Here is a 21,556-nt window from a genome sequence, read left to right as displayed (position 1 = left end):
AAGTCAAGAACCAGGAGATCAATACAATACTAAAATCACCAGAAGACAAAGCGTAGTCAAAACCAATCCATAAATTCACAAGCTAGAGGAGTCTTCAGCAATACCACAAGGGAACAGCAGAGGGAGCCAGAGGACAAGAAATTCACACCAGTGCCTGCACATACAGGAACCTGCCTTAGAGCACAGGCAACAGCTTCATGCCGATGTCACTGCATGCCAGGGTGGGGCTGTCAGCTGAGTGAACTGATGCTCTGAACCTCTGATGTGCCTCATCATTGGCCCAGGGCTCCAATCTCTGGAAGGGGCGCACAACTGATTTATTCTCCAGCAATCAGGCTCATTTGCCGCACCCCAGCAATGGGCCAGTATTCTGCTTCCATTTTGGATGCTTAGGCAGAACAAGCCACTGTTTCTTATGAAATTAACATGTGCGAGTATAAACAGGGATAGGCATCTGTGCCATTAAGGCATAATATTTGGAAGCTTGTTTCCAACAAGCCACTATTTTTTTTCCAATAAAACTGTGCGTGTTTAAACTCCATCTGCCCCCAATAAGGGACTATTTTTGGAAGGTTTATAATATGAAAAACATAACAAATGCAACAGTGCAGTGTGTTTTTAAACTTGTTGTTTGTTAACACCATCAACCATGCTTATCGCAAAAGCTATATATGTCAGTATCAATCTAACATAAATTGCTATTGCTGTCATTTCATTCAAGAGTTTAAAAATCGGGTGGAAGCAAGGAAAGAAACAGCAAAAGTTTGTTAAAAATTTTTAAATAGAGAGAACGACAAGATGTAAAAAAAAAAAGACTTCAGATTGTAAAATACCAATTTTCAGGCCAATTAGAGTATTTTTGATATTATTAGAATTGATTCTACCACATCAAATTTTTTTAAAAATTTGACAGCTTGGACATGAAACGAATTTCAAGAAATTTGCTTATCTCTAGTTTCTTACAAATCGCATACAGTACAGTTTATAAGAATAAAAAGTGATTTATTTTATAACAATTACTAATATATACAGGTCCTTCTAAAAAAAATTAGCATATTGTGATAAAGTTCATTATTTTCTGTAATGTACTGATAAACATTAGACTTTCATATATTTTAGATTCATTACACACCAACTGAAGTAGTTCAAGCTTTTTATTGTTTTAATATTGATGATTTTGGCATACAGCTCATGCAAACCCAAAATTCCTATCTAAAATAATTAGCATATCATGAAAAGGTTCTCTAAACGAGCTATTAACCTAATCATCTGAATCAACTAATTAACTCTAAACACCTGCAAAAGATTCCTGAGGCTTTTTAAAACTCCCAGCCTGGTTCATTACTCAAAACCGCAATCATGGGTAAGACTGCCGACCTGACTGCTGTCCAGAAGGCCATCATTGACACCCTCAAGCAAGAGGGTAAGACACAGAAAGAAATTTCTGAACGAATAGGCTGTTCCCAGAGTGCTGTATCAAGGCACCTCAGTGGGAAGTCTGTGGGAAGGAAAAAGTGTGGCAGAAAACGCTGCACAACGAGAAGAGGTGACCGGACCCTGAGGAAGATTGTGGAGAAGGACCGATTCCAGCCCTTGGGGGACCAGCGGAAGCAGTGGACTGAGTCTGGAGTAGAAGCATCCAGAGCCACTGTATACAGGCGTGTGCAGGAAATGGGCTACAGGTGCCGCATTCCCCAGGTCAAGCCACTTTTGAACCAGAAACTGCGGCAGAAGCGCCTGACCTGGGCTACAGAGAAGCAGCACTGGACTGTTGCTCAGTGGTCCAAAGTACTTTTTTGGATGAAAGCAAATTTTGCATGTCATTCGGAAATCAAGGTGCCAGAGTCTGGAGGAAGACTGGGGAGAGGGAAATGCCAAAATGCCTGAAGTCCAGTGTCAAGTACCCACAGTCAGTGATGGTCTGGGGTGCCATGTCAGCTGCTGGTGTTGGTCCACTGTGTTTTATCAAGGGCAGGGTCAATGCAGCTAGCTATCAGGAGATTTTGGAGCACTTCATGCTTCCATCTGCTGAAAAGCTTTATGGAGATGAAGATTTCATTTTTCAGCACGACCTGGCACCTGCTCACAGTGCCAAAACCACTGGTAAATGGTTTACTGACCATGGTATTACTGTGCTCAATTGGCCTGCCAACTCTCCTGACCTGAACCCCATAGAGAATCTGTGGGATATTGGGAAGAGAAAGTTGAGAGACACAAGACCCAACACTCTGGATGAGCTTAAGGCCACTATCGAAGCATCCTGGACCTCCATAACACCTCAGCAGTGCCACAGGCTGATTGCCTCCATGCCACGCCGCATTGAAGCAGTCATTTCTGCAAAAGGATTCCTGACCAAGTATTGAGTGCATAACTGAACATAATTATTTGAAGGTTGACTTTTTTTGTATTAAAAACACTTTTCTTTTATTGGTCGGATGAAATATGCTAATTTTTTTAGATAGAAAATTTGGGTTTTCATGAGCTGTATGCCAAAATCATCAATATTAAAACAATAAAAGGCTTGAACTACTTCAGTTGGTGTGTAATGAATCTAAAATATATGAAAGTCTAATGTTTATCAGTACATTACAGAAAATAATGAACTTTATCACAATATGCTAATTTTTTTAGAAGGACCTGTATATATATATTGTTGGAGTTAGCTTTACAAATGGTAGGCAGTCAGCAGCAACATAAGGGTTTTATTGCTCCAATAGGATGGCTTGGCTTCAGCCTATTAAAGTTCAGTCACATAAAGCACTTCTCTTCAGCCCTCATGTGTCATATAACGGTTCATTTATAAACAGGCAGAAATACAGGAGTCACCTTTGTGCAGAGTCTTGTCTCTTTCCTTCTCTGGAACACTGTGGAGAGGAATGCTCCCAAGTCCTCTCCAGACCAACACACACACACACACACACACACACACACACTCTGGCAGTGTGTCTTTTAAATTAGCTTCCAGCTGGGTGAGGTGGTAACACCCGAGATGGAGTATGGAAGTGACCTTCCCACCCAAACTCTTCAGTCACTCCTAAATCCCAGACCCAAATTCCAGCTACCACAAACGCATCGATCTAACATCACTGGTTGCTATTTACCTCCGGGATTTACATCACTGAGAGCAGCAGCCTCAGTGACACATACTTTCCATCAATAACCTCACCCCTTGGATGCTTAATATATACAGTATATAGAATACAATTATAAAATAGAGACTCCAGAAATGTAAACAGTGGAACAAAATAATCTTTCAATTTTTTCTATTTTTTTTACATGTAGAGAATAAATAGCCCACACTGCTATTATTGGACACTACACTGCACACAGTTATTCTGCTGTTATATTATGTTCTCGAGGTATTATAATGGCCAGTCTAGATTAAATAAATAAACTGATGTTATAACAGAGCTGATACACAGGATTTCCACAATTTCTCTCATCATGCTTCCATAATTGTGTTGAGTTGCTCTGTAGCCAGTGGGACCCAAAGTTATCCTATCATGATAGCCAGAGTGCAGCCAGACTGCCTTCACAGTCAGTGACTACCTGAGAACCCGGCAGGAAGTGACCAGTAAGAGTGCCATCAAAATTAAAGGGGTTATCTAATATCATAAACCGCTCCCCTCCATGTGCCGTCCCCTCAGCGGGAATATAGTTACCCCGCTCCCTGTGCTGCTCCTGGTCCCCACACCACCGCTGCTGCTTTTCCCTATACACGGATTAAAACATCCGGTGTCAGGAGGGAGCAGCCAATGGCAGACAGTGACGAAGACGAGCCTCCCTAGCGTCACCCGACATGCTCCCCTCCCCAAACACCGGATGTATTCATCCATTCATACAAGATTCATATAGTCAATAACAGGCGAGTGTCCCATGTCGTTGACAAGTGACATTACTGCTATAGCCTGTCTAGCCAGAACAACTATACTAAAAGCCATAGAAATAGCCAAAATGTAACTCCCAAAAATAATTAACAAACTGAAAAAAATGGTGTGGTGTTAAACAGGCAGGAAGTGCTGAACTCATATGCAGTTGTGCATATACAGACGTGGACAAAATTGTTGGTACCCTTTGGTCAATGAAAGAAAAAGTCACAATGGTCACAGAAATAACTTTAATCTGACAAAAGTAATAATAAATTAAAATTCTATAAATGTTAACCAATGAAAGTCAGACATTGTTTTTCAACCATGCTTCAACAGAATTATGTAAAAAAATAAACTCATGAAACAGGCATGGACAAAAATGATGGTACCCCTAACTTAATATTTTGTTGCGCAACCTTTTGAGGCAATCACTGCAATCAAACGCTTCCTGTAACTGTCAATGAGACATCTGCACCTCTCAGCAGGTATTTTGGCCCACTCCTCATGAGCAAACTGCTCCAGTTGTGTCCGGTTTGAAGGGTGCCTTTTCCAGACTGCATGTTTCAGCTCCTTCCAAAGATGCTCAATAGGATTGAGGTCAGGGCTCATAGAAGGCCACTTTAGAATAGTCCAATTTTTTCCTCTTAGCCATTCTTGGGTGTTTTTAGCGGTGTGTTTTGGGTCATTGTCCTGTTGCAAGACCCATGACCTGCGACTGAGACCAAGCTTTCTGACACTGGCTAGTACATTTCTCTCTAGAATTCCTTGATAGTCTTGAGATTTCATTGTACCCTGCACAGATTCAAGACACCCTGTGCCAGACGCAGCAAAGCAGCCCCAGAACATAACAGAGCCTCCTCCATGTTTCACAGTAGGGACAGTGTTCTTTTCTTGATATGCTTCATTTTTTCGTCTGTGAACATACAGCTGATGTGCCTTGGCAAAAACTTCGATTTTTGTCTCATCTGTCCACAGGACATTCTCCCAGAAGCTTTGTGGCTTGTCAACATGTAGTTTGGCATATTCCAGTCTTGCTTTTTTATGATTCGTTTTCAACAATGGTGTCCTCCTTGGTCGTCTCCCATGTAGTCCACTTTGGCTCAAACAACGACGGATGGTGCGATCTGACACTGATGTTCCTTGAGCATGAAGTTCACCTTGAATCTCTTTAGAAGTCTTTCTAGGCTCTTTTGTTACCATTCGGATTATCCGTCTCTTAGATTTGTCATCAATTTTCCTCCTGCGGCCACGTCCAGGGAGGTTGGCTACAGTCCCATGGATCTTAAACTTATGAATAATATGTGCAACTGTACTCACAGGAACATCTAGTTGCTTGGAGATGGTCTTATAGCCTTTACCTTTAACATGCTTGTCTATAATTTTCTTTCTGATCTCTTGAGACAGCTCTTTCCTTTGCTTCCTCTGGTCCATGTCGAGTGTGGTACACACCATATCACCAAACAACACAGTGATTACCTGGAGCCATATATATAGGCCCAATGGCTGATTACAAGGTTGTAGACACCTGTGATGCTAATTAGTGGACACACCTTGAATTAACATGTCCCTTTGGTCACATTATGTTCTGTGTTTTCTAGGGGTACCATCATTTTTGTCCATGCCTGTTTCATGAGTTTATTTTTTTACATAATTCTGTTGAAGCATGGTTGAAAAACAATGTCTGACTTTCATTGGTTAACATTTATAGAATTTTAATTTATTATTACTTTTGTCAGATTAAAGTTATTTCTGTGACCATTGTGACTTTTTCTTTCATTGACCAAAGGGTACCAACAATTTTGTCCACGTCTGTATATACAGGGGAGCAAATCCTGCACTTGTGGCCCATTGCTAATGGCGATCCCCAGCAGAAATGCATACAGTGAAGGATGCCCGCAGTGGACCACAAGTACCACAATAAACATCCTTCACAAGATAGCAATTATGTGGATCTGATAACTAATATAACAATATAATAATAGCAAAGACAGGTGCACTCTGCGGTCTTACTACACCCTCAAACTGATGTTAAAATTGAGAGATTAGCAAACATATCCTACTGTGGAGGACATGCCTGAGCCCAAGCATCGTGCCAAGGTTTCTCAAGTAGCTCGGGTCCTAACACTCACCTACCTGAGCCGTATGGGCAATACCAGGGGCCAGTGGGCGAATTACAGGAGCATGAGGTCCGAGTTAGGACCTAAGCTACTTGAGAAACCTTGGCGCAGTGCTCGGGCTCAGACATGTCCTCCACAGTTGGATATGTTGTCTAATTTTAACATCAGTTTGAGGGTTTAGTAAGACCGCAGAGTGCACCTGTCTTTGCTAAGCCTGCATGTTGTTGACCAGTTAGAGTATTGTCACAGTCAGTGATTACCAGAGCAGCTACAGTAAAATCCATAGAAATAGCCCAAAATTACTAGCTAGAATTTTATTGAAGTCAGTGGTATCCAACATCAGTCTAAAAAAATATTAGTGTTTAATCTTTGTGGTCATTTTAATTGTTTTGTAAAAACAGTATAAAATGGAAGGAAACTATCTGACTAGAAAAGTCAGCTGTTTGCCTGGGAAAGGGAGTAGGGTGATATGAATCTGTTAATCTGGCACCCAACATACAGCAAATCCACTTAAGACAATGTGAAACACTGTACAAGTGCCTGGCATTTAGAGAACATTGTTAATTGTTGTTTTTTGTTTTTTTCTTTTTTGCATTTTTTGCAGTAATTTGCTATAAAGATACTGTGCATACTATATTTATACATATATATTTACTGTTCCCCTGTACTGAATTTTAGGACATCTAAAAATAAGAAAAATTTTACTTCTTACCTCATGTTGCCAGCTATAAGAAGAAAAATGTTGTAGATATGGGAAAAGATGAAGAGAAAAAGTATGGTGCTGAAAAACATGGTCATCCAGGAGCCATGATCATCTCTAAACACTTTCAGACGGAGAAACTGACCTGCAGCAAAAACAATAATCAATAATTTAGTAGATTGTTCTCCTACATAAAAAAAACATGAGTCAGTTTACCAATGTGCAGTATAGTTCAGACACTGTGGAAATCAATGGACTTTGTGTCACGGACATTCCCACGACAGGTGACAGGAGTTCGGTGAGACTGGTAACACGTGGTTTGATCTGACATGTTTTCCATTTCAAATAAAATGACGACTGTGTTGTTTCTGGTGCTTGCTACACCTTTTTCCCCAGGTGTGGCTATTATGGTCATCTAACTCTCTCTATTTATTGTTGTTTCTCCCACTATGTTATGTGGTTTATAGCTTCTGTTTGAGTTGTGGATTACTGGCGTGTGGATCTCGGGCGAGTTCCTGGTGCTGCCACTTGAAGTTTAGTGTTTTCTTTCCCGTTTGTATTTTGTTTGGGTTATTTTGTGTGTTACATTAGGCTACATGCACACGACCGCCTTTAATACAACTGCCTATTCTTGTCCGCAAAACGCGGACAAGAATAGGATAGGTTATATTTTTTTGCGGCCCCATCCGCATCTTTTGCGGCCCCATTGAAGTGAATGGGTCCACATCAGAGCCACCAAAACTGCGGCTCGGATGCATGAGACCTTTCCCTGTCATTTGTATTAAGGCCTGAGGGATTTATTGTTGTTTCTCCAACTATGCTATGCAGTTTATAGCTTTAGTTTGTGTTGTGGATCTCGGCTGAGTTCCTGGTGCTGCCATAGCCACTTGAAGTTAAGTGTTTTCTTTCCCTTTTGTATTTTGTTTGGGTTATTTTGTGTGTTAGATTTCCCTGTCATTTGTATTAAGGCCTGAAGGAGACTCCTGTTAATCCTTACTTTTGGAGGAACAGGTTGTCTCAGTCCTGACATTAGTACCAGGGTCCTATAGGGCAAGTTAGGACATAAGGTATTCCTGTGTATGAACTCACCTACCTCTGGGGTCTGTTCATACTGGTAGTTAGTCAGTACTTTGATTAGGGTTTTACTAGGGAGGTGTCCATCTCCTTTTCCAGGTCTTATTCCCTCACCCCTTTCCCTACTATGTTTGGTGTGGTGTTTCCCTTTCACACCAGAACGTGAAATTATAAACTGCCAAAACCGTCATTTTTTTTTGTTTGCTTCAATACAACAATGGATCCTATACTGCACTGGCCGGACAGCTGCAGGGGCCGTCTTTGGAGGTAGATGACCTCCGCATGACCTTTTCGCAGATCCAGAGACCACAGGCTGCTGGTCCTATGGTGGTGGTGGTTACCAGGCCTGTCTAAAGTTGCCCTTCCGGACAGATTCTCTGGGTGAAGTGATCATTTCATTTAGTTTAGGAAGGCATTCAAATTGTATTTGTATCTGGGGATAAGATTCAGAGAGTTGGTGTGGTTATTTTGTTGCTTAAAAGGGGACGCTCAGTCATGGGCTTTTTCTCTGCCGACCGGATCACAGTCTCTCCGGCTGGTGGATTAATTTTTCAAAGCTCTGGGTCTCATCTATGATGACCCAGATGGGACCTCCCTGGCTGAGACTGAGCTTCGTGCCATTTGTCAGGGAGAGCGTTCTGCTGAGATGGGCTACGGATACTGAGTGGAACGATCCGGCTCTCCGTAGTCAGTTTTGTCAGGGATTATCAGAGAGGCTGAAGGACTCTTTGGCCTTTCATTAGAATCCTGAGTCTGTGGAAGCCATCTCTTGCAGTACGCATTGATAGATGCCTGAGAGAGAGATCTAGGGGTCCCCACTCTCAGGGCGTACTATCACATAACGTATCGTCTTCCTCTGATACTTTGGGTTTATGTCTGGGGACGAGCCCATGCAATTAGGGGGAGCTACTCCTGGATCTGCTTTTAAGCGTATTACTCATAGGAAGGGAGTCTGTTTTTTCTGCGGACAAAAGGGATATTTTATTGATGTATGTCCATGCATTCAGCATCAAAAAGAAAAAACTCTGACTCTTAGAAACATCTGACTCTTAGATGGGTGAGAGAAGAGTCAGAGAATGTGCATTTGTCTTTTACTAGTAGTATCCGATTTCTCCTGACTGCCAAGGTGGCGCTAGAGTTCAAGACTATGGGGATTGAGGTGTTTATCGACAGTGGGGCAGGGGTGAACCTGACTGATGCTCAGTTCGTCCGTATGCACGGGTTGTCTCCAAGTGCATTAGAGAACAACATTTACATTTTTGCTATTGATTCTGCACCTCTAACTCAGAAGTGTTTATCTCAGATGGTGCATGACATCCGATTAAGGCCTCTTGCACACAAACGTATTTTCATTCTATTTCATTTCGGTTTTTTTGCGGACCGTATACGGAACCATTAATTTCAATGGGTCCACACAAAAAAATGGAAGGTACTCCACGTGCATTCCATTTCCATATTTCCGTTCCGCAAATAAATAAAACATGACCTATTATTGTATGCATTACGGACAAGGATAGTACTGTTCTATTAGGGGCCAGCTGTTCCGTTCCGCAAAATACGGAATACACGCGGACCTCAAAACACATAAGGTCGTGTGCAAAAGGTCTAAGAGTGGGTGACTTTCATCAAGAATTCATCTCGTGTTTTGTGTTGGAGGGTCTCCCTGCTCCGTTTGTTCTGGGTTTACCGTGGTTAAGCAAGCAAATACAACCATCGATTGGCAAGCTAGACAGATTCTGGATTGGGGTGATTATTGCATTGACAATTGTCTGAATACATACTTTTGTGCTATAACCACTAAAACATTACCCTCTTTTATATCTGATTTTGCCAAAGTATTTTCTAAAAGTGGATGCCAGGATTTACCTCCACATCGGGAATATGATTGTCCTATCAACCTTATTCCCGGAGCTAAGTTGCCTAAATCTAGGTTTTATTACCTTTCTGGACCAGAAAGGACGGCCATGACAGAGCATATTACGGAGAGTTTAGCTAAAGGACACATAAGACCTTCCAAATCTCCAGTGAGTTCAGTTGTTCAGTTTTTTTTTCCGCGTGGGTGCAATGCGTTTTGATGCATTTTTCACTCGTGTGATAAAAAACCGAAGGTTTACAAACAACATCTCCTAGCAACCATCAGTGAAAAATGCAGTGCATCCGCACTTGCTTCTGGCTGCAATGCGTTTTTCACTGAAGTCCCATTCACTTCTATGGGGCCAGGGCTGCGTGAAAAATGCAGAATATAGACGCAGAACTGATTCACTGATGCACTGAAAACTCGCTCGTGTGAAGTTTTGTCTCTGAGAACCAGGTGGTCCAGAGTTTGCCATAAACAATCGTAGACAGGAGTCCACTGGTAAGTCGCCATTTTTTGGGGCATATGGCTTTCACCCACAATTTGGTACATTCTCTGGTTCGGATACTTCTGGTATCCCCGAGGAAGAAAATTTTTCATCATCATTGTCTTCTATATGGCGGAAAATTCAAAATAACTTGATGAATATGGGCGACAAGTATAAAACGTGTGGCTGACAGGAAACGTATGAATGGTCCGGACCTAAGTGTGGGTGATTTTGTGTGGCTGTCAACAAGAAATATTAAGTTGAAGGTTCCTTCTTGGAAGTTGGGTCCAAGGTTTATTGGTCCATATAAGATCACTGCCATTATTAATCCTGTAGCTTTTCGTCTTGAACTTCCTCAGGCTCTGAAAATTCATAATGTGTTTCACAAATCTTTGTTGAAGAAATATGTTGAACCTTTGGAGTCGTCCCCCTTTCCACCTGCTCCAGTCATGGTGGATGGCAGTTTGGAATTCCAGATCACCAAGATTATTGACTCCGTAGATCTCTTCAGTATCTTGTTCACTGGAAGGGTTATGAACCAGAGGAGAGGATGTGGGTCTTTTCCGGATAAGGTCAGTCCCGGGCGCCTGGAGGTCAGGTGGCAGGAGATCAGTAAGACTGGCAACACTTGGTTTGATCTGACATGTTTTCTGTTTGGAGCAAATTATGTCTTTGTTGTTTCTGGTGCTTGCCACAATTTCTTTCCCAAGGTGTGGCTATTATGGTCAATTAACTTTCTCTATTTATTGTTGTTTCTCCCACTATGCTATGCGGTTTATAGCTTCTGTTTGAGTTGTGGATTGCTGGTGTGTGGATCTCGGGTGAGTTCCTGGTGCTGCCGTAGCGTTTTCTTTCCTTTTGTTTTTTGTTTGGGTTATTTTGTGTGTTGTATTTCCGTCATTTGTATTAAGGCCTGAGGGAGACTCCTGTTCATCCTTCCATTTGGAGGAACAGGTTGTCTCAGTCTTGATATTAGTACTAGGGTCCTATAGGGTGAGTTAGGACACTAGGTATTCCTGTGTATGAACTCACCTACCTCTGGGATCTGTTCATACTGGTAGTTAGTGATGACTTTAATTAGGGTTTTACTAGGAGGTGTCCATCTCCTTTCCAGGTCTTATTCCCTCACCCCTTTCCCTCCTATGTTTGATGTGTTGTTTCCCTCCCACACCCGAAAGTGACACTTTGCTCAAGTACTAGAGTATGACTTTACTTGGAACTTTATAATTTGGGATCAGTGAACCAACTTCGGATGAAACATCCAAAGTCGATTCACATAAAACTTTATTATAATACTGTACGGAACGAGCACTCCATACAGTATTGGAATGTATTGGCTTCTATGAGCCGAAGTTATTACTTCACAAAGTCTCTCGAGACTTAGGTAATAACTTCAGAAATGAATTTCTATTGTAAAAAAAACCTTTATCGAATTTGGGTTTGGTTCCAAGGTACCACTAATCTGAAACAATCAAGGCTACGTTCATATCTGTAGTGAAGGTTACAGCAAAAGCTACTATTACAGATATAAATACCACTGCTTGCAGAGATATTTTGTCCAGCATCAAGCTGGTATTCCATGCCAAAAACCCAATGGACTCCATTATAATGAATGGGATCCTTCAGACGCCAGCAGTGTCGGACATATACACAGTGGCGTATCTATCACGAGGCAAACAAGCTTGTCCCATCCGTCTTATATTCCGGTATACTCAGACGATCTGATGGTATATTCTAACCCCCAGGCGTTCCCATGGTGACAGGGACGCTTGCCTGGGCGTTAGAATATACCATAGGATCTGAGTTTTAACGATCTCAGTGAGATCGTGAAAAATTAAATCCGATGGTATATTCTAACCCCCAGGCGTTCCCATGGTGACAGGGATGCTTGCCTGGGGGTTAGAATATACAGGGCCACGCCGGTCACAGGAGTACATTTATAAACTAATCAGTAACTTTAACTTTAATCATTGCTGATCTCTTTACTGGATACCTTACTCTGTCTTAGCGCCGGTAACAGCAGGCAGTGCGGGCGGGCGGCGCTCACTCACTGACGTCATGCGCCTGCTCCTCCTACTAGGCGGCGCTGGCGCGTGACGTCATTGAGTGAGCGCCGCCCGCACTGCCTGCTGTTACCGGAGCTAAGACAGAGTAAGGTATCCAGTAAAGAGATCAGCAATGATTAAAGTTAAAGTTACTGATTAGTTTATAAATGTACTCCTGTAAGCGTCGGGTAGGGGGATCTGTGGATAGCACTGTTTAGGGGAGGAGGATATGTGGATGTCACTGTTTAGGGGAGGGGGATCTGTGGATGGCACTGTTTAGGGGGAGATCTGTGGATGGCACTATTTAGGGGAGGGGGATCTGTTGATGGCACTATTTAGGGGAGGGGGATCTGTTGATGGCACTATTTAGGGGAGGGGGATCTTTTGATGGCGCTATTTAGGGGAGGGGGATCTGTGGATGGCACTATTTAGGGGAGGGGGATCTGTGGATGGCACTGTTTAGGGGAGGGGGAATCTGTGGATGGCACTGTTTAGGGGAGGGGGATCTGTGGATGGAACCGTTTAGGGGAGGGGGATCTGTGAATGGCACTGTTTAGGGGAGGGGGATCTGTGGATGGCACTGGTTAGGGGAGGGGGATCTGTGGATGGCACATAGGAAGGGGTTGGGTTTAGAGAGAAAGGGGTTTGGCCTTGACAGGAAGGGGTGGGTCAAATTTATATTAGGGGGTGCTCGAGTTTAGTCTCGCCTAGAGCAGCACAAAACCAAGATACACCACTGCATATACGTCAGATATGGCAATTTCAGTATTCTGTTCCTGTGCTTGGTTGTGCATTTATATTAGGCTACATTCACATTAGCGTTTCCAATTCCGCTATTGAGATCCATCATAGGATTTCAATAGCGGAAGAAAACGCTTCAGTTTTGTCCCCATTCATTGTCAATGGCGACTAAACTTAACTGAACTAAACCAAAATGCATTGCGTTCCGTTTGGTTGCGCTCCCATCGGGGACAGAATAACGCTGCAAGCAATGTTTTTCTGTCCACTATGTGGTGCGAAGCAAAACGGATCAGTTTTCTCTAAAACAATAGAAAACGGATCCTTCCCCCATTGACTTTCAATGGTATTCATGACGGATCAGTCATGGCTATAGAAGACATAATACAACCGTATCCGTTCATGACGGATGCATGCGTTTGTATTATGGTAATGGAAGCGTTTTTGCAGATGCATGACGGATCCGCAAAAAACGCTAATGTGAAAGTAGCCTTAGTGGCACTACCAGTTTAAGCAAGAAGTTTTTATCAACTTATTGTTGTTTTAACCATGCTTCAGTAAAAGTCAAGCATTATTTATACACTGCTCCAAAAAATAAAGGGAACACAAAAAGAACACATCCTAGATCTGCATTAATTAAATATTCTTCTGAAATACTTTGTTCTTTACATAGTTGAATGTGCTGACAACAAAATCACACAAAAATAAAAAAAAATGGAAATTAAATTTTTCAACCCTTGGAGGTCTGGATTTGGAGTCACACTCCAAATTAAAGTGGAAAAACACACTACAGGCTGATCCAACTTTGATGTAATGTCCTTAAAACAAGTCAAAATGAGGCTCAGTAGTGTGTGTGGCCTCCAAGTGCCTGTATGACCTCCCTACAACGCCTGTGCATGCTCCTGATGAGGTGGCGGACAGTCACCTGAGGGATCTCCTCCCAGACCAGGACTAAAGCATCTGCCAACTCCTGGACAGTCTGTGGTGCAACGTGACGTTGATGGATAGAGCGAGACATGATGTCCCAGATGTGCTCAATTGGATTCAGGTCTGGGGAACGGGTGGGCCAGTCCATAGCATCAATGCCTTCGTCTTGCAGGAACTGCTGACACACTCCAGCCACATGAGGTCTAGCATTGTCTTGCATTAGGAGGAACCCAGGGCCAACCGCACCAGAATATGGTCTCACAAGGGGTCTGAGGATCTCATCTCGGTACCTAATGGCAATCAGGCTACCTATGGCGAGCACATGGAGGGCTGTGCGGCCCTCCAAAGAAATGTCACCCCACACCATTACTGACCCAATGCCAAACCGGTCATGCTGGAGGGTGTTGCAGGCAGCAGAACGTTCTCCACAGCGTCTCCAGACTCTGTCACGTCTGTCATGTGCTCAGTGTGAACCTGCTTTCATCTGTGAAGAGCACAGGACGCCAGTGGCGAATTTGCCAATCTTGGTGTTCTCTGGCAAATGCCAAACATCCTGGACGATGTTGGGCTGTAAGCACAACCCCCACCTGTGGACGTTGGGCCCCATATCACCCTCATGGAGTCTGTTTCTGACTGTTTGAGCAGACACATGCACATTTGTGGCCTGCTGGTGTCACGGCTGCGGATGGGGAAAACCCCCAGCCGTGCGGTATCAGCAGATAGGTGATCAGAGCATGGCCAAGACAGGAATAAGGGAGAAGGTCACCTCCTACACATCCCTATTTCTGACCCTGTCTCCTATCCGTACGAGCAAACCCTGAAGGTAGGAGGGCTCATACTCCGGAACCTGATATTCCTGCTCACCCTCAGGGTGGCCCTGGACTAGGAGCAGGGTAAGACGACCCGTTCCTCCTAGACACGGAGGAACAGGAGTCTCACTGGCCAAGCAACATAGAAAGGGGAACATAAACAGACATATGGCAATGACAGGTAAGTGAGACTAGTACCACACTTACCTGCCACAGACACACAACCTGGAACCCACGTGCAAGTGCTGCTATCCACAACCAACACAAAGGACACAGCACACGACAGACATCACACGGGAACCCAGTAAACCATATGCTGCAATAGCAGATAAACCATAAACTAACACCAGACATAACGTTTATGACCACCAGGGTGACCCTCACTGGCAGATGGTAAATAACCAGGATGTCGTCTCCAGAAAGCATGGCTGAAGAACCCCCACTGACTACTGCTATTCACTGAGGCTTTATAGGGCCAAGTAGCCACACCCACAGTGAGACACACCCAGTGCACACACACACTAGGAAGGAAGTTAACCCTTCCAACACCAGTGAAGGGAAGACATCAACTTAAAGGGGAAGTGCACACAACACATATAACACCCCGTGCATACCGATAAAAGGCACACCTATAAAGAGAGGTTGCCAGGTGCAACCGCATGCCTACGGCAGCAAGCTACCTAGCGCCGCTCAGGCTGCTCTGCTGCCACATACACAATGTTGCCAGCGGCAACCACAGGTGAGGCAACATACTATAGCCCTCACCTGTGATTGACAACAACACCAAGACCGCAGGCAACTGCATGCGGTTACAGGAGTCACGACCAAGGGTCGTGACAGCTGGAGGTCATTTTGCAGGGCTCTGGCAGTGCTCCTCCTGTTCCTCCTTGCACAAAGGCTGAGGTAGCGGTCCTGATGCTGGGTTGTTGCCCTCCTACGGCCTCCTCCACGTCTCCTGATGTACTGACCTGTTTCCTGGTAGCGCCTCCATGCTCTGGACACTATGCTGACAGACACAGCAAACCTTCTTGCCACAGCTCGCATTGATGTGCCATCCTGGATAAGCTGCACTACCTGAGCCACTTGTGTGGGTTCTAGACTCCGCCAGCATTCAAAAGTGACCAAAACATCAGCCAGGAAGCATAGGAACTGAGAAGTGGTCTGTGGTCACCACCTGCAGAACCACTCCTTTATTGGGGGTGTCTTGCTAATTGCCTATAATTTCCACCTGTTGTCTATCCCATTTGCACAACAGCATGTGAAATTGATTGTCACTCAGTGTTGCTTCCTAAGTGGACAGTTTAATTTCACAGAAGTGTGATTGACTTGGAGTTACATTGTGTTGTTTAAGTGTTCCCTTTATTTTTTTGAATAGTGTATTTTAGATGCTGGAGCACCCACTCTTTGCGTTTACCGCTCCCATCATGTTCAGTGTTAGAGAAGAGCGAATTGAATGCAACGAAGTGGAATTCGATCCGAATTTCAGGATAAATTCGATTTGCTGCAAAGCTGAATTTCCTCATGCTTCGTTGTAGCGAATAGATTTAACCTGTAATAATTTTTAAAAAATCAAAAAAATAATAATCATACTTACCTCCTCCATTTGCTCGCGATGGGTCGGCTGCCGCCATCTTGATTGAAGATCTCAGTTGAAATCCTCTGCGTGGTGACATATGACGTCACCATGCCAGCAAGAAAGATGGCGTCATCTCGGGCCACGCAAGATTTTGCGCAAGATCTTCAAGCAAGATGGCAGCGGTCGGCCCGTCGCAAGCAAATGGAGGCAGTAAGCATGATTACATTTTTTTAAAGTTAATTTTACACTGTACTATTACTCTCAGATGCCGCAATCATGTATGAATGCGGCATCTGAGGGGTACAATACAATGATGGCTATCGCAGCTCCTTGTCATTGCACTTCATGACAAAGTAATTCGTAACAAAGCTAATTTTTTTGTAAAATTCATCGAGGCAGCCGAATTGAATTTTCCAAAACTTCGCTCATCTCTATTCAGCGTATATGGCTGCTACTCCTCAGTGCAAGCAGTAGGAAAAATGCATTTTTTCAACAGGGACGAAAGAGGATCCAGCTGGGAACTTGATATCCCCACACTACAGTCAGGGCCAACGTCAGCACCCGGCATACCTGGCCAAGTGCCGGGGTCCATTGCTCCTGGGGGGACCCACTGAATCTCCTCACTCCAAAATTAAAAAAAGTAAATAGCGGTGCTGCAGCTGCACCCCCCGACCCCCACGTAACAGAAACTGTCCGGCAGCCGCCCGGCCCGAACTATCGGCAGCCTGGGGCACTTCAAACTATCAGTGCAGTCTGCTCAGAGAGCAGCACATACAGTCTGTATGTTACAGATTGTACTGGCTGTGCACAGTGCAGCGATCTCGTTGCTGGCACCTGTCATAGCTCCATTACACTTCACACCTCGACCGTCAGCCAAAAGAGTCTGGCGGCTCTGTGATCTGTAATGAAGCCACAGGAAAGCCCGACAGGATAGGTGCCAGAGCAGAGTGTTAGCAGCCAGTCAGAGGAGGTTGGCTGCACATCAGCATCATACTCATAAAGTGGGGCAGTGTGTGTCTGTGGGGCAAAGTGCCTCCAGATCGGCAACCCTCTCCCAGTCTGCAGTACACAACAAGTAAGATATTGTGATATTAGGAAAGGGTGGGGAGGGAGGGGAACCCCATATGTTGTTACAGTCACCCAGGGATTTAAGTCTTGGTCCAAATCTGTTTTGGAGGGATGGTTCTAATGAGCCTTATTTAGTCTAAGGTTCACAGCTGCATTTTGTTTTTCGTTGTTCTGCTCTAACATGGGAACAGAACAATGAGAATGACAGAATTGCTGACAACCTGGCCCAAAGAACCCATACAGTACCAGATGAGACTCATTAACTCAAATGGGCCCTGTTTGGTGTCATTTTGGTATCACTGTATCATATGGCGTCACAAGTGAAAGTTTTCATGTTTTTTACATGTTTTTTGGCCACATACCCCACGAAAAATTGAATAAAAATCAATCAAAAAGGTGTATGCAAAAATGACAAAAACTACAGCTTGTCCCTTTTTTTAAAAAGTGGTTTTAATTTTCTTAAAAGTTTTAAAACAAATAAAAAATTAATTTGGTATTATAGTCATCATATCGACTCACAGAATAAAGTCATTCTGAAATGGCAAATGCTTCCAGTTTAAAAAAAAAAATCACAAGAGTTAAAAATCTTTTTTTCAACCCAGAAGTAATTCACTTTGCTAGCACAGCTCAGAGATCAGAGTAAATTTATCACATCCGTGCCAAAAGAATCTTCCTGCCCCCCATGCCAGGATACACCCATCAATGACAAAACCTCATAAAACGTGCATCTTCCCAGTCTGTGTGGGAAGGAAAATATGAACGGAACCATCTCTTCAGAGGTTGTTTGGGTTATTCTAACACACCTTCTTGGAAATCCGCAAACAAATCGGAAATTCCCCCTCAGAGATATGATGGTTCTCAGGCACACTGTATTGTCTTCCAGTCATATTTGATATCAGATGATGCAAAAAATTGTCCCAATTATAAATATGAACTTTATTTCCTTATTTGACCTACGGGTACGGAGAAACTGTCAAAGCAAAGATTCTGCCAGATTTTCTCTCTCTCAGGGCAAGAACTGTCCCTCTTCCAATTACACAAGGCTGGGCTTGTACGTGTCATAGCCATCTACAGAGTGGGTAAAACACAGTGACCCACTCAGTTCCTGGTCCTTCATCTAACATCATGACCGCCCGCTGGACACTGGCACCCCGTCATCTTGGATTATTCTTTCAAAGACTTTATCTTTACTGGACTTTACCACGGTAATTCTGAAATTACAGACATTCTATTCCCTTCCACCTCTTACCTATTTCTATCCAACCAATCTGATTGACTGGCATATATTTTTATCTGTCAGTTTTAATGTATATATTTTTTGTGTATAGTTTTTAGAATACAACTAACAATTTAATTGTTCCAGTTTTGCCCTCGTTACTTGATTATCTGGTCTATGCTAAGAACTCTGTCCTCAGAAGAGACAAACTACCGAATTGTCTTATTTTTGGTTGTCACAATGCCATTTGTACAAGAAAGCAAAAAATGAAACCCAAAAGACTTCTGCGCAATTGATATTGCTTTTCTATTTCACAAAAAAATATTTTTATTTTACTTTCCAATACATTCTATAGAACATTAAAAAAATTCTCATGGCTCTTGATAGGTGGTGAGAAAAACGACTCAAGGAGTTGTGTCAACATCTATTACACCGCGCAACAATGATTTTGCTACTGAGATAAAAACATGCGATTTATACTAAAATGAGCGCGCAGATTCCAAATATAAACTCTGAATTTGCCTGACACGTCTAGATTTTGAGTTATACATGCAAAGCCTATTCAGTTATAATATTAATGCACTATATTGGAAATATTCCAATAGACATGTCCAGACCTGTCCGGACGCACTCAGGCTGTTGTCAGCAGTAAGTATATAAGGCAAGCTGGACAGATTTTGATAAAGTGATCTGTTATAATGCTATCAGTTTTGAAACTTAAGATGGATAAATGCAAATGTGTTATCGATCCAGACAATTTCTGCTACATATGTGGCAAATATACTACTTATGATCAGCGCAAGAATCTGACAAAGCGAGTGCGTCTTGCTTACAAGTATTACTTTGACTGTAAAATTGGAGATCAAAATAAAAGCTGGGCACCTCATATTTGTTGCACTGTATGTTACTCTGGGCTAATGCAGTGGTTGAATGGTAAAAGGAAAGGAATGGCTTTTGCAGTGCCTATGGTTTGGCGTGAGCAGAAAAATCACCATTCAGACTGTTACTTTTGCATGTCTAAAATCGTGGGATATTCAAAGAGAAACAAGTCACAAATTGTGCATCCAGACTGTGAGTCTGCTCTTAAACCAGTACCACACAATGTAGAGAATCCAGTGCCTGCCCCTTCCACAGCAGGAACGGCAATTGAAACAGACGGTTCTGATCCTGATGAAGAAGATGTTAATTGTCACAATGTATTTACTGATCCAGAACAACTGGAGGGTCAGCCACACTTGCTGAGCCAATCAGATTTAGATGATCTGGTAAGAGATCTGGTAAGAGATCTGTCATTATCTAAAGAAAAGTCAGAACTGCTAGCTTCTAGACTACAGGAAAGGAATTTACTACAACGTGGAACCACAACTTCACACACCAAGTTAGCTGCATACTATGCAATGGAAAGTGATGTCTGTTTCTGTACTGATGTAAATGGTCTTATGATGGAGTTAGATGGTACACATGTTCCCGATGAATGGATGTTATTAATAGACTCAGCGAAACAAGTTTGAAAGCTTTCTTGTTGCACAATGGTAATGAAAAACCATCTGTTCCATTGGCTCATGCGGTTGGAACGAAAGAAACCCATGTTTCTATGGAGTTAATTTTGAAAATGATCAAATACTCAGAACATAAATGGAAAATTTGTGCTGACCTGAAAGTGGTAGCACTGCTGCTTGGCCTACAGTTAGGGTACACAAAGCATATGTGTTTTTTGTGCCTATGGAACAGTCGTGATGACAACAATCATTACAAAATGAGACAGTGGCCTCTCAGAGTCGAGCACACAGTTGGTCAGTACAATGTACAAACACAAATCACTGGTCGGTCCACTCCAATTTTTTCTTCCACCACTGTGATCCAGCGCGCCATACCTCCAGCCACAGATGCCAGATAACTAGACCGCTGAAGAAGGTCCAACTAGGATGGATCAAAACGTCCGATCGATATGTTTACTAAAAGTGGCTATGATAATGCATGAAGTATCTGGATCATGAGTCGAAAATTATGATGCTTAATCAATAATTGATACATAATTGCTAAAGATATTTCTGTGTGCCACAATCTTCTCTTCTATAATTACGACTACAAAGTCCTCGCTGGCACCAGCTAATTTTGTCTGCGGAGCTCCACTACTACGAAATTAAACTTGGTTTAATAAAATTTTTTGTAATTGCACATGATCATGATGGAAATGGTTTCCAGTATTTGAAGGAGAAGTTTAGCACACTGAAAACTGATGCTAAAATAAAAGGCCAGAATTTTTATTGGCCCCGAAATCAACAAACTAATGCATGGTGACACATTCAGAACAAAACTCAACCCTCTGGAACTTGCAGCTTGGGATGCATTTGTGCTAGTAGTGCAGAACTTCCTTGGGAACAGATGAGCTGCAAACTATGCTGAATTAGTAGACAACATGCTAACAGCATATGAACAACTTGGCTGCCAAATGTCATTGAAAGTGCATTTCTTATATTCCCATCTTTACTTTTTCCCACCTAATTTGGGACACGTAAGTGACGAACATGGAGAGCGGTTCCATAAAGATATTTCTACAATGGAGAACAGGTATCAAGGCCGCTGGAATCCCAACATGATGGAGGACTATTGCTGGTTTTTGCAACGAGTAAATATGACCGTTCACAAACGCAAAAGCAGATCCCTGAAGCACCTTCAACAGTACTGGGCCTTGCTCAAGTAAGACTTTTCAATTGAAAAACAAGTCTTTTTAAAATGTTGTTATTCCATTACATTTTCATATACTGTTTACTACGCACACTTTGATGTAGATCAGGCAATTGTTGGAGTAAAACTCGTTCTATTCAAAATTATTCAATGCTTTCCAAGTGCTTAATTCATTTAGACATACTTATGCATAGAAAATTCTGACTTCAGATTTGTAATCCGCACACTCCATTTAGTATAGGACAAATGTTTTTTGCCCAGTAGCAGACTAAATATTATTTTTTTGTTGTGTGCTGTTATAAATGCAGTTTTTTATTGCATGTGTGTCGTGCAAAATGCCACAAGGAGGCCCATTGAGACTTTATCGTCCAAGGGCCCACATGAATC

At 42.8% G+C, this 21,556-nt stretch overlaps 1 protein-coding gene across 6 annotated transcripts in view; it reads right to left on the bottom strand.

Annotated features, from left to right (window-relative positions):
• Positions 1-21,556, bottom strand: part of TMEM117 (transmembrane protein 117) — a 394,958-nt gene that overhangs the window by 332,319 nt on the left and 41,083 nt on the right. For all 6 annotated transcript variants that reach the window (XM_044280372.1, XM_044280370.1, XM_044280371.1 and 3 more), the window contains exon 3: positions 6,699-6,831. In XM_044280372.1, the coding sequence (XP_044136307.1) occupies positions 6,699-6,831 (133 nt within the window). The remainder of the gene's footprint in view (positions 1-6,698; positions 6,832-21,556) is intronic.

The sequence above is a fragment of the Bufo gargarizans genome, chromosome 2, assembly GCF_014858855.1.
Source record: "Bufo gargarizans isolate SCDJY-AF-19 chromosome 2, ASM1485885v1, whole genome shotgun sequence".
Lineage (NCBI taxonomy): Eukaryota > Metazoa > Chordata > Amphibia > Anura > Bufonidae > Bufo > Bufo gargarizans.
Note: the sequence above shows the minus strand (reverse complement) of the source record. Positions and strands in the feature narration are given on the sequence as shown.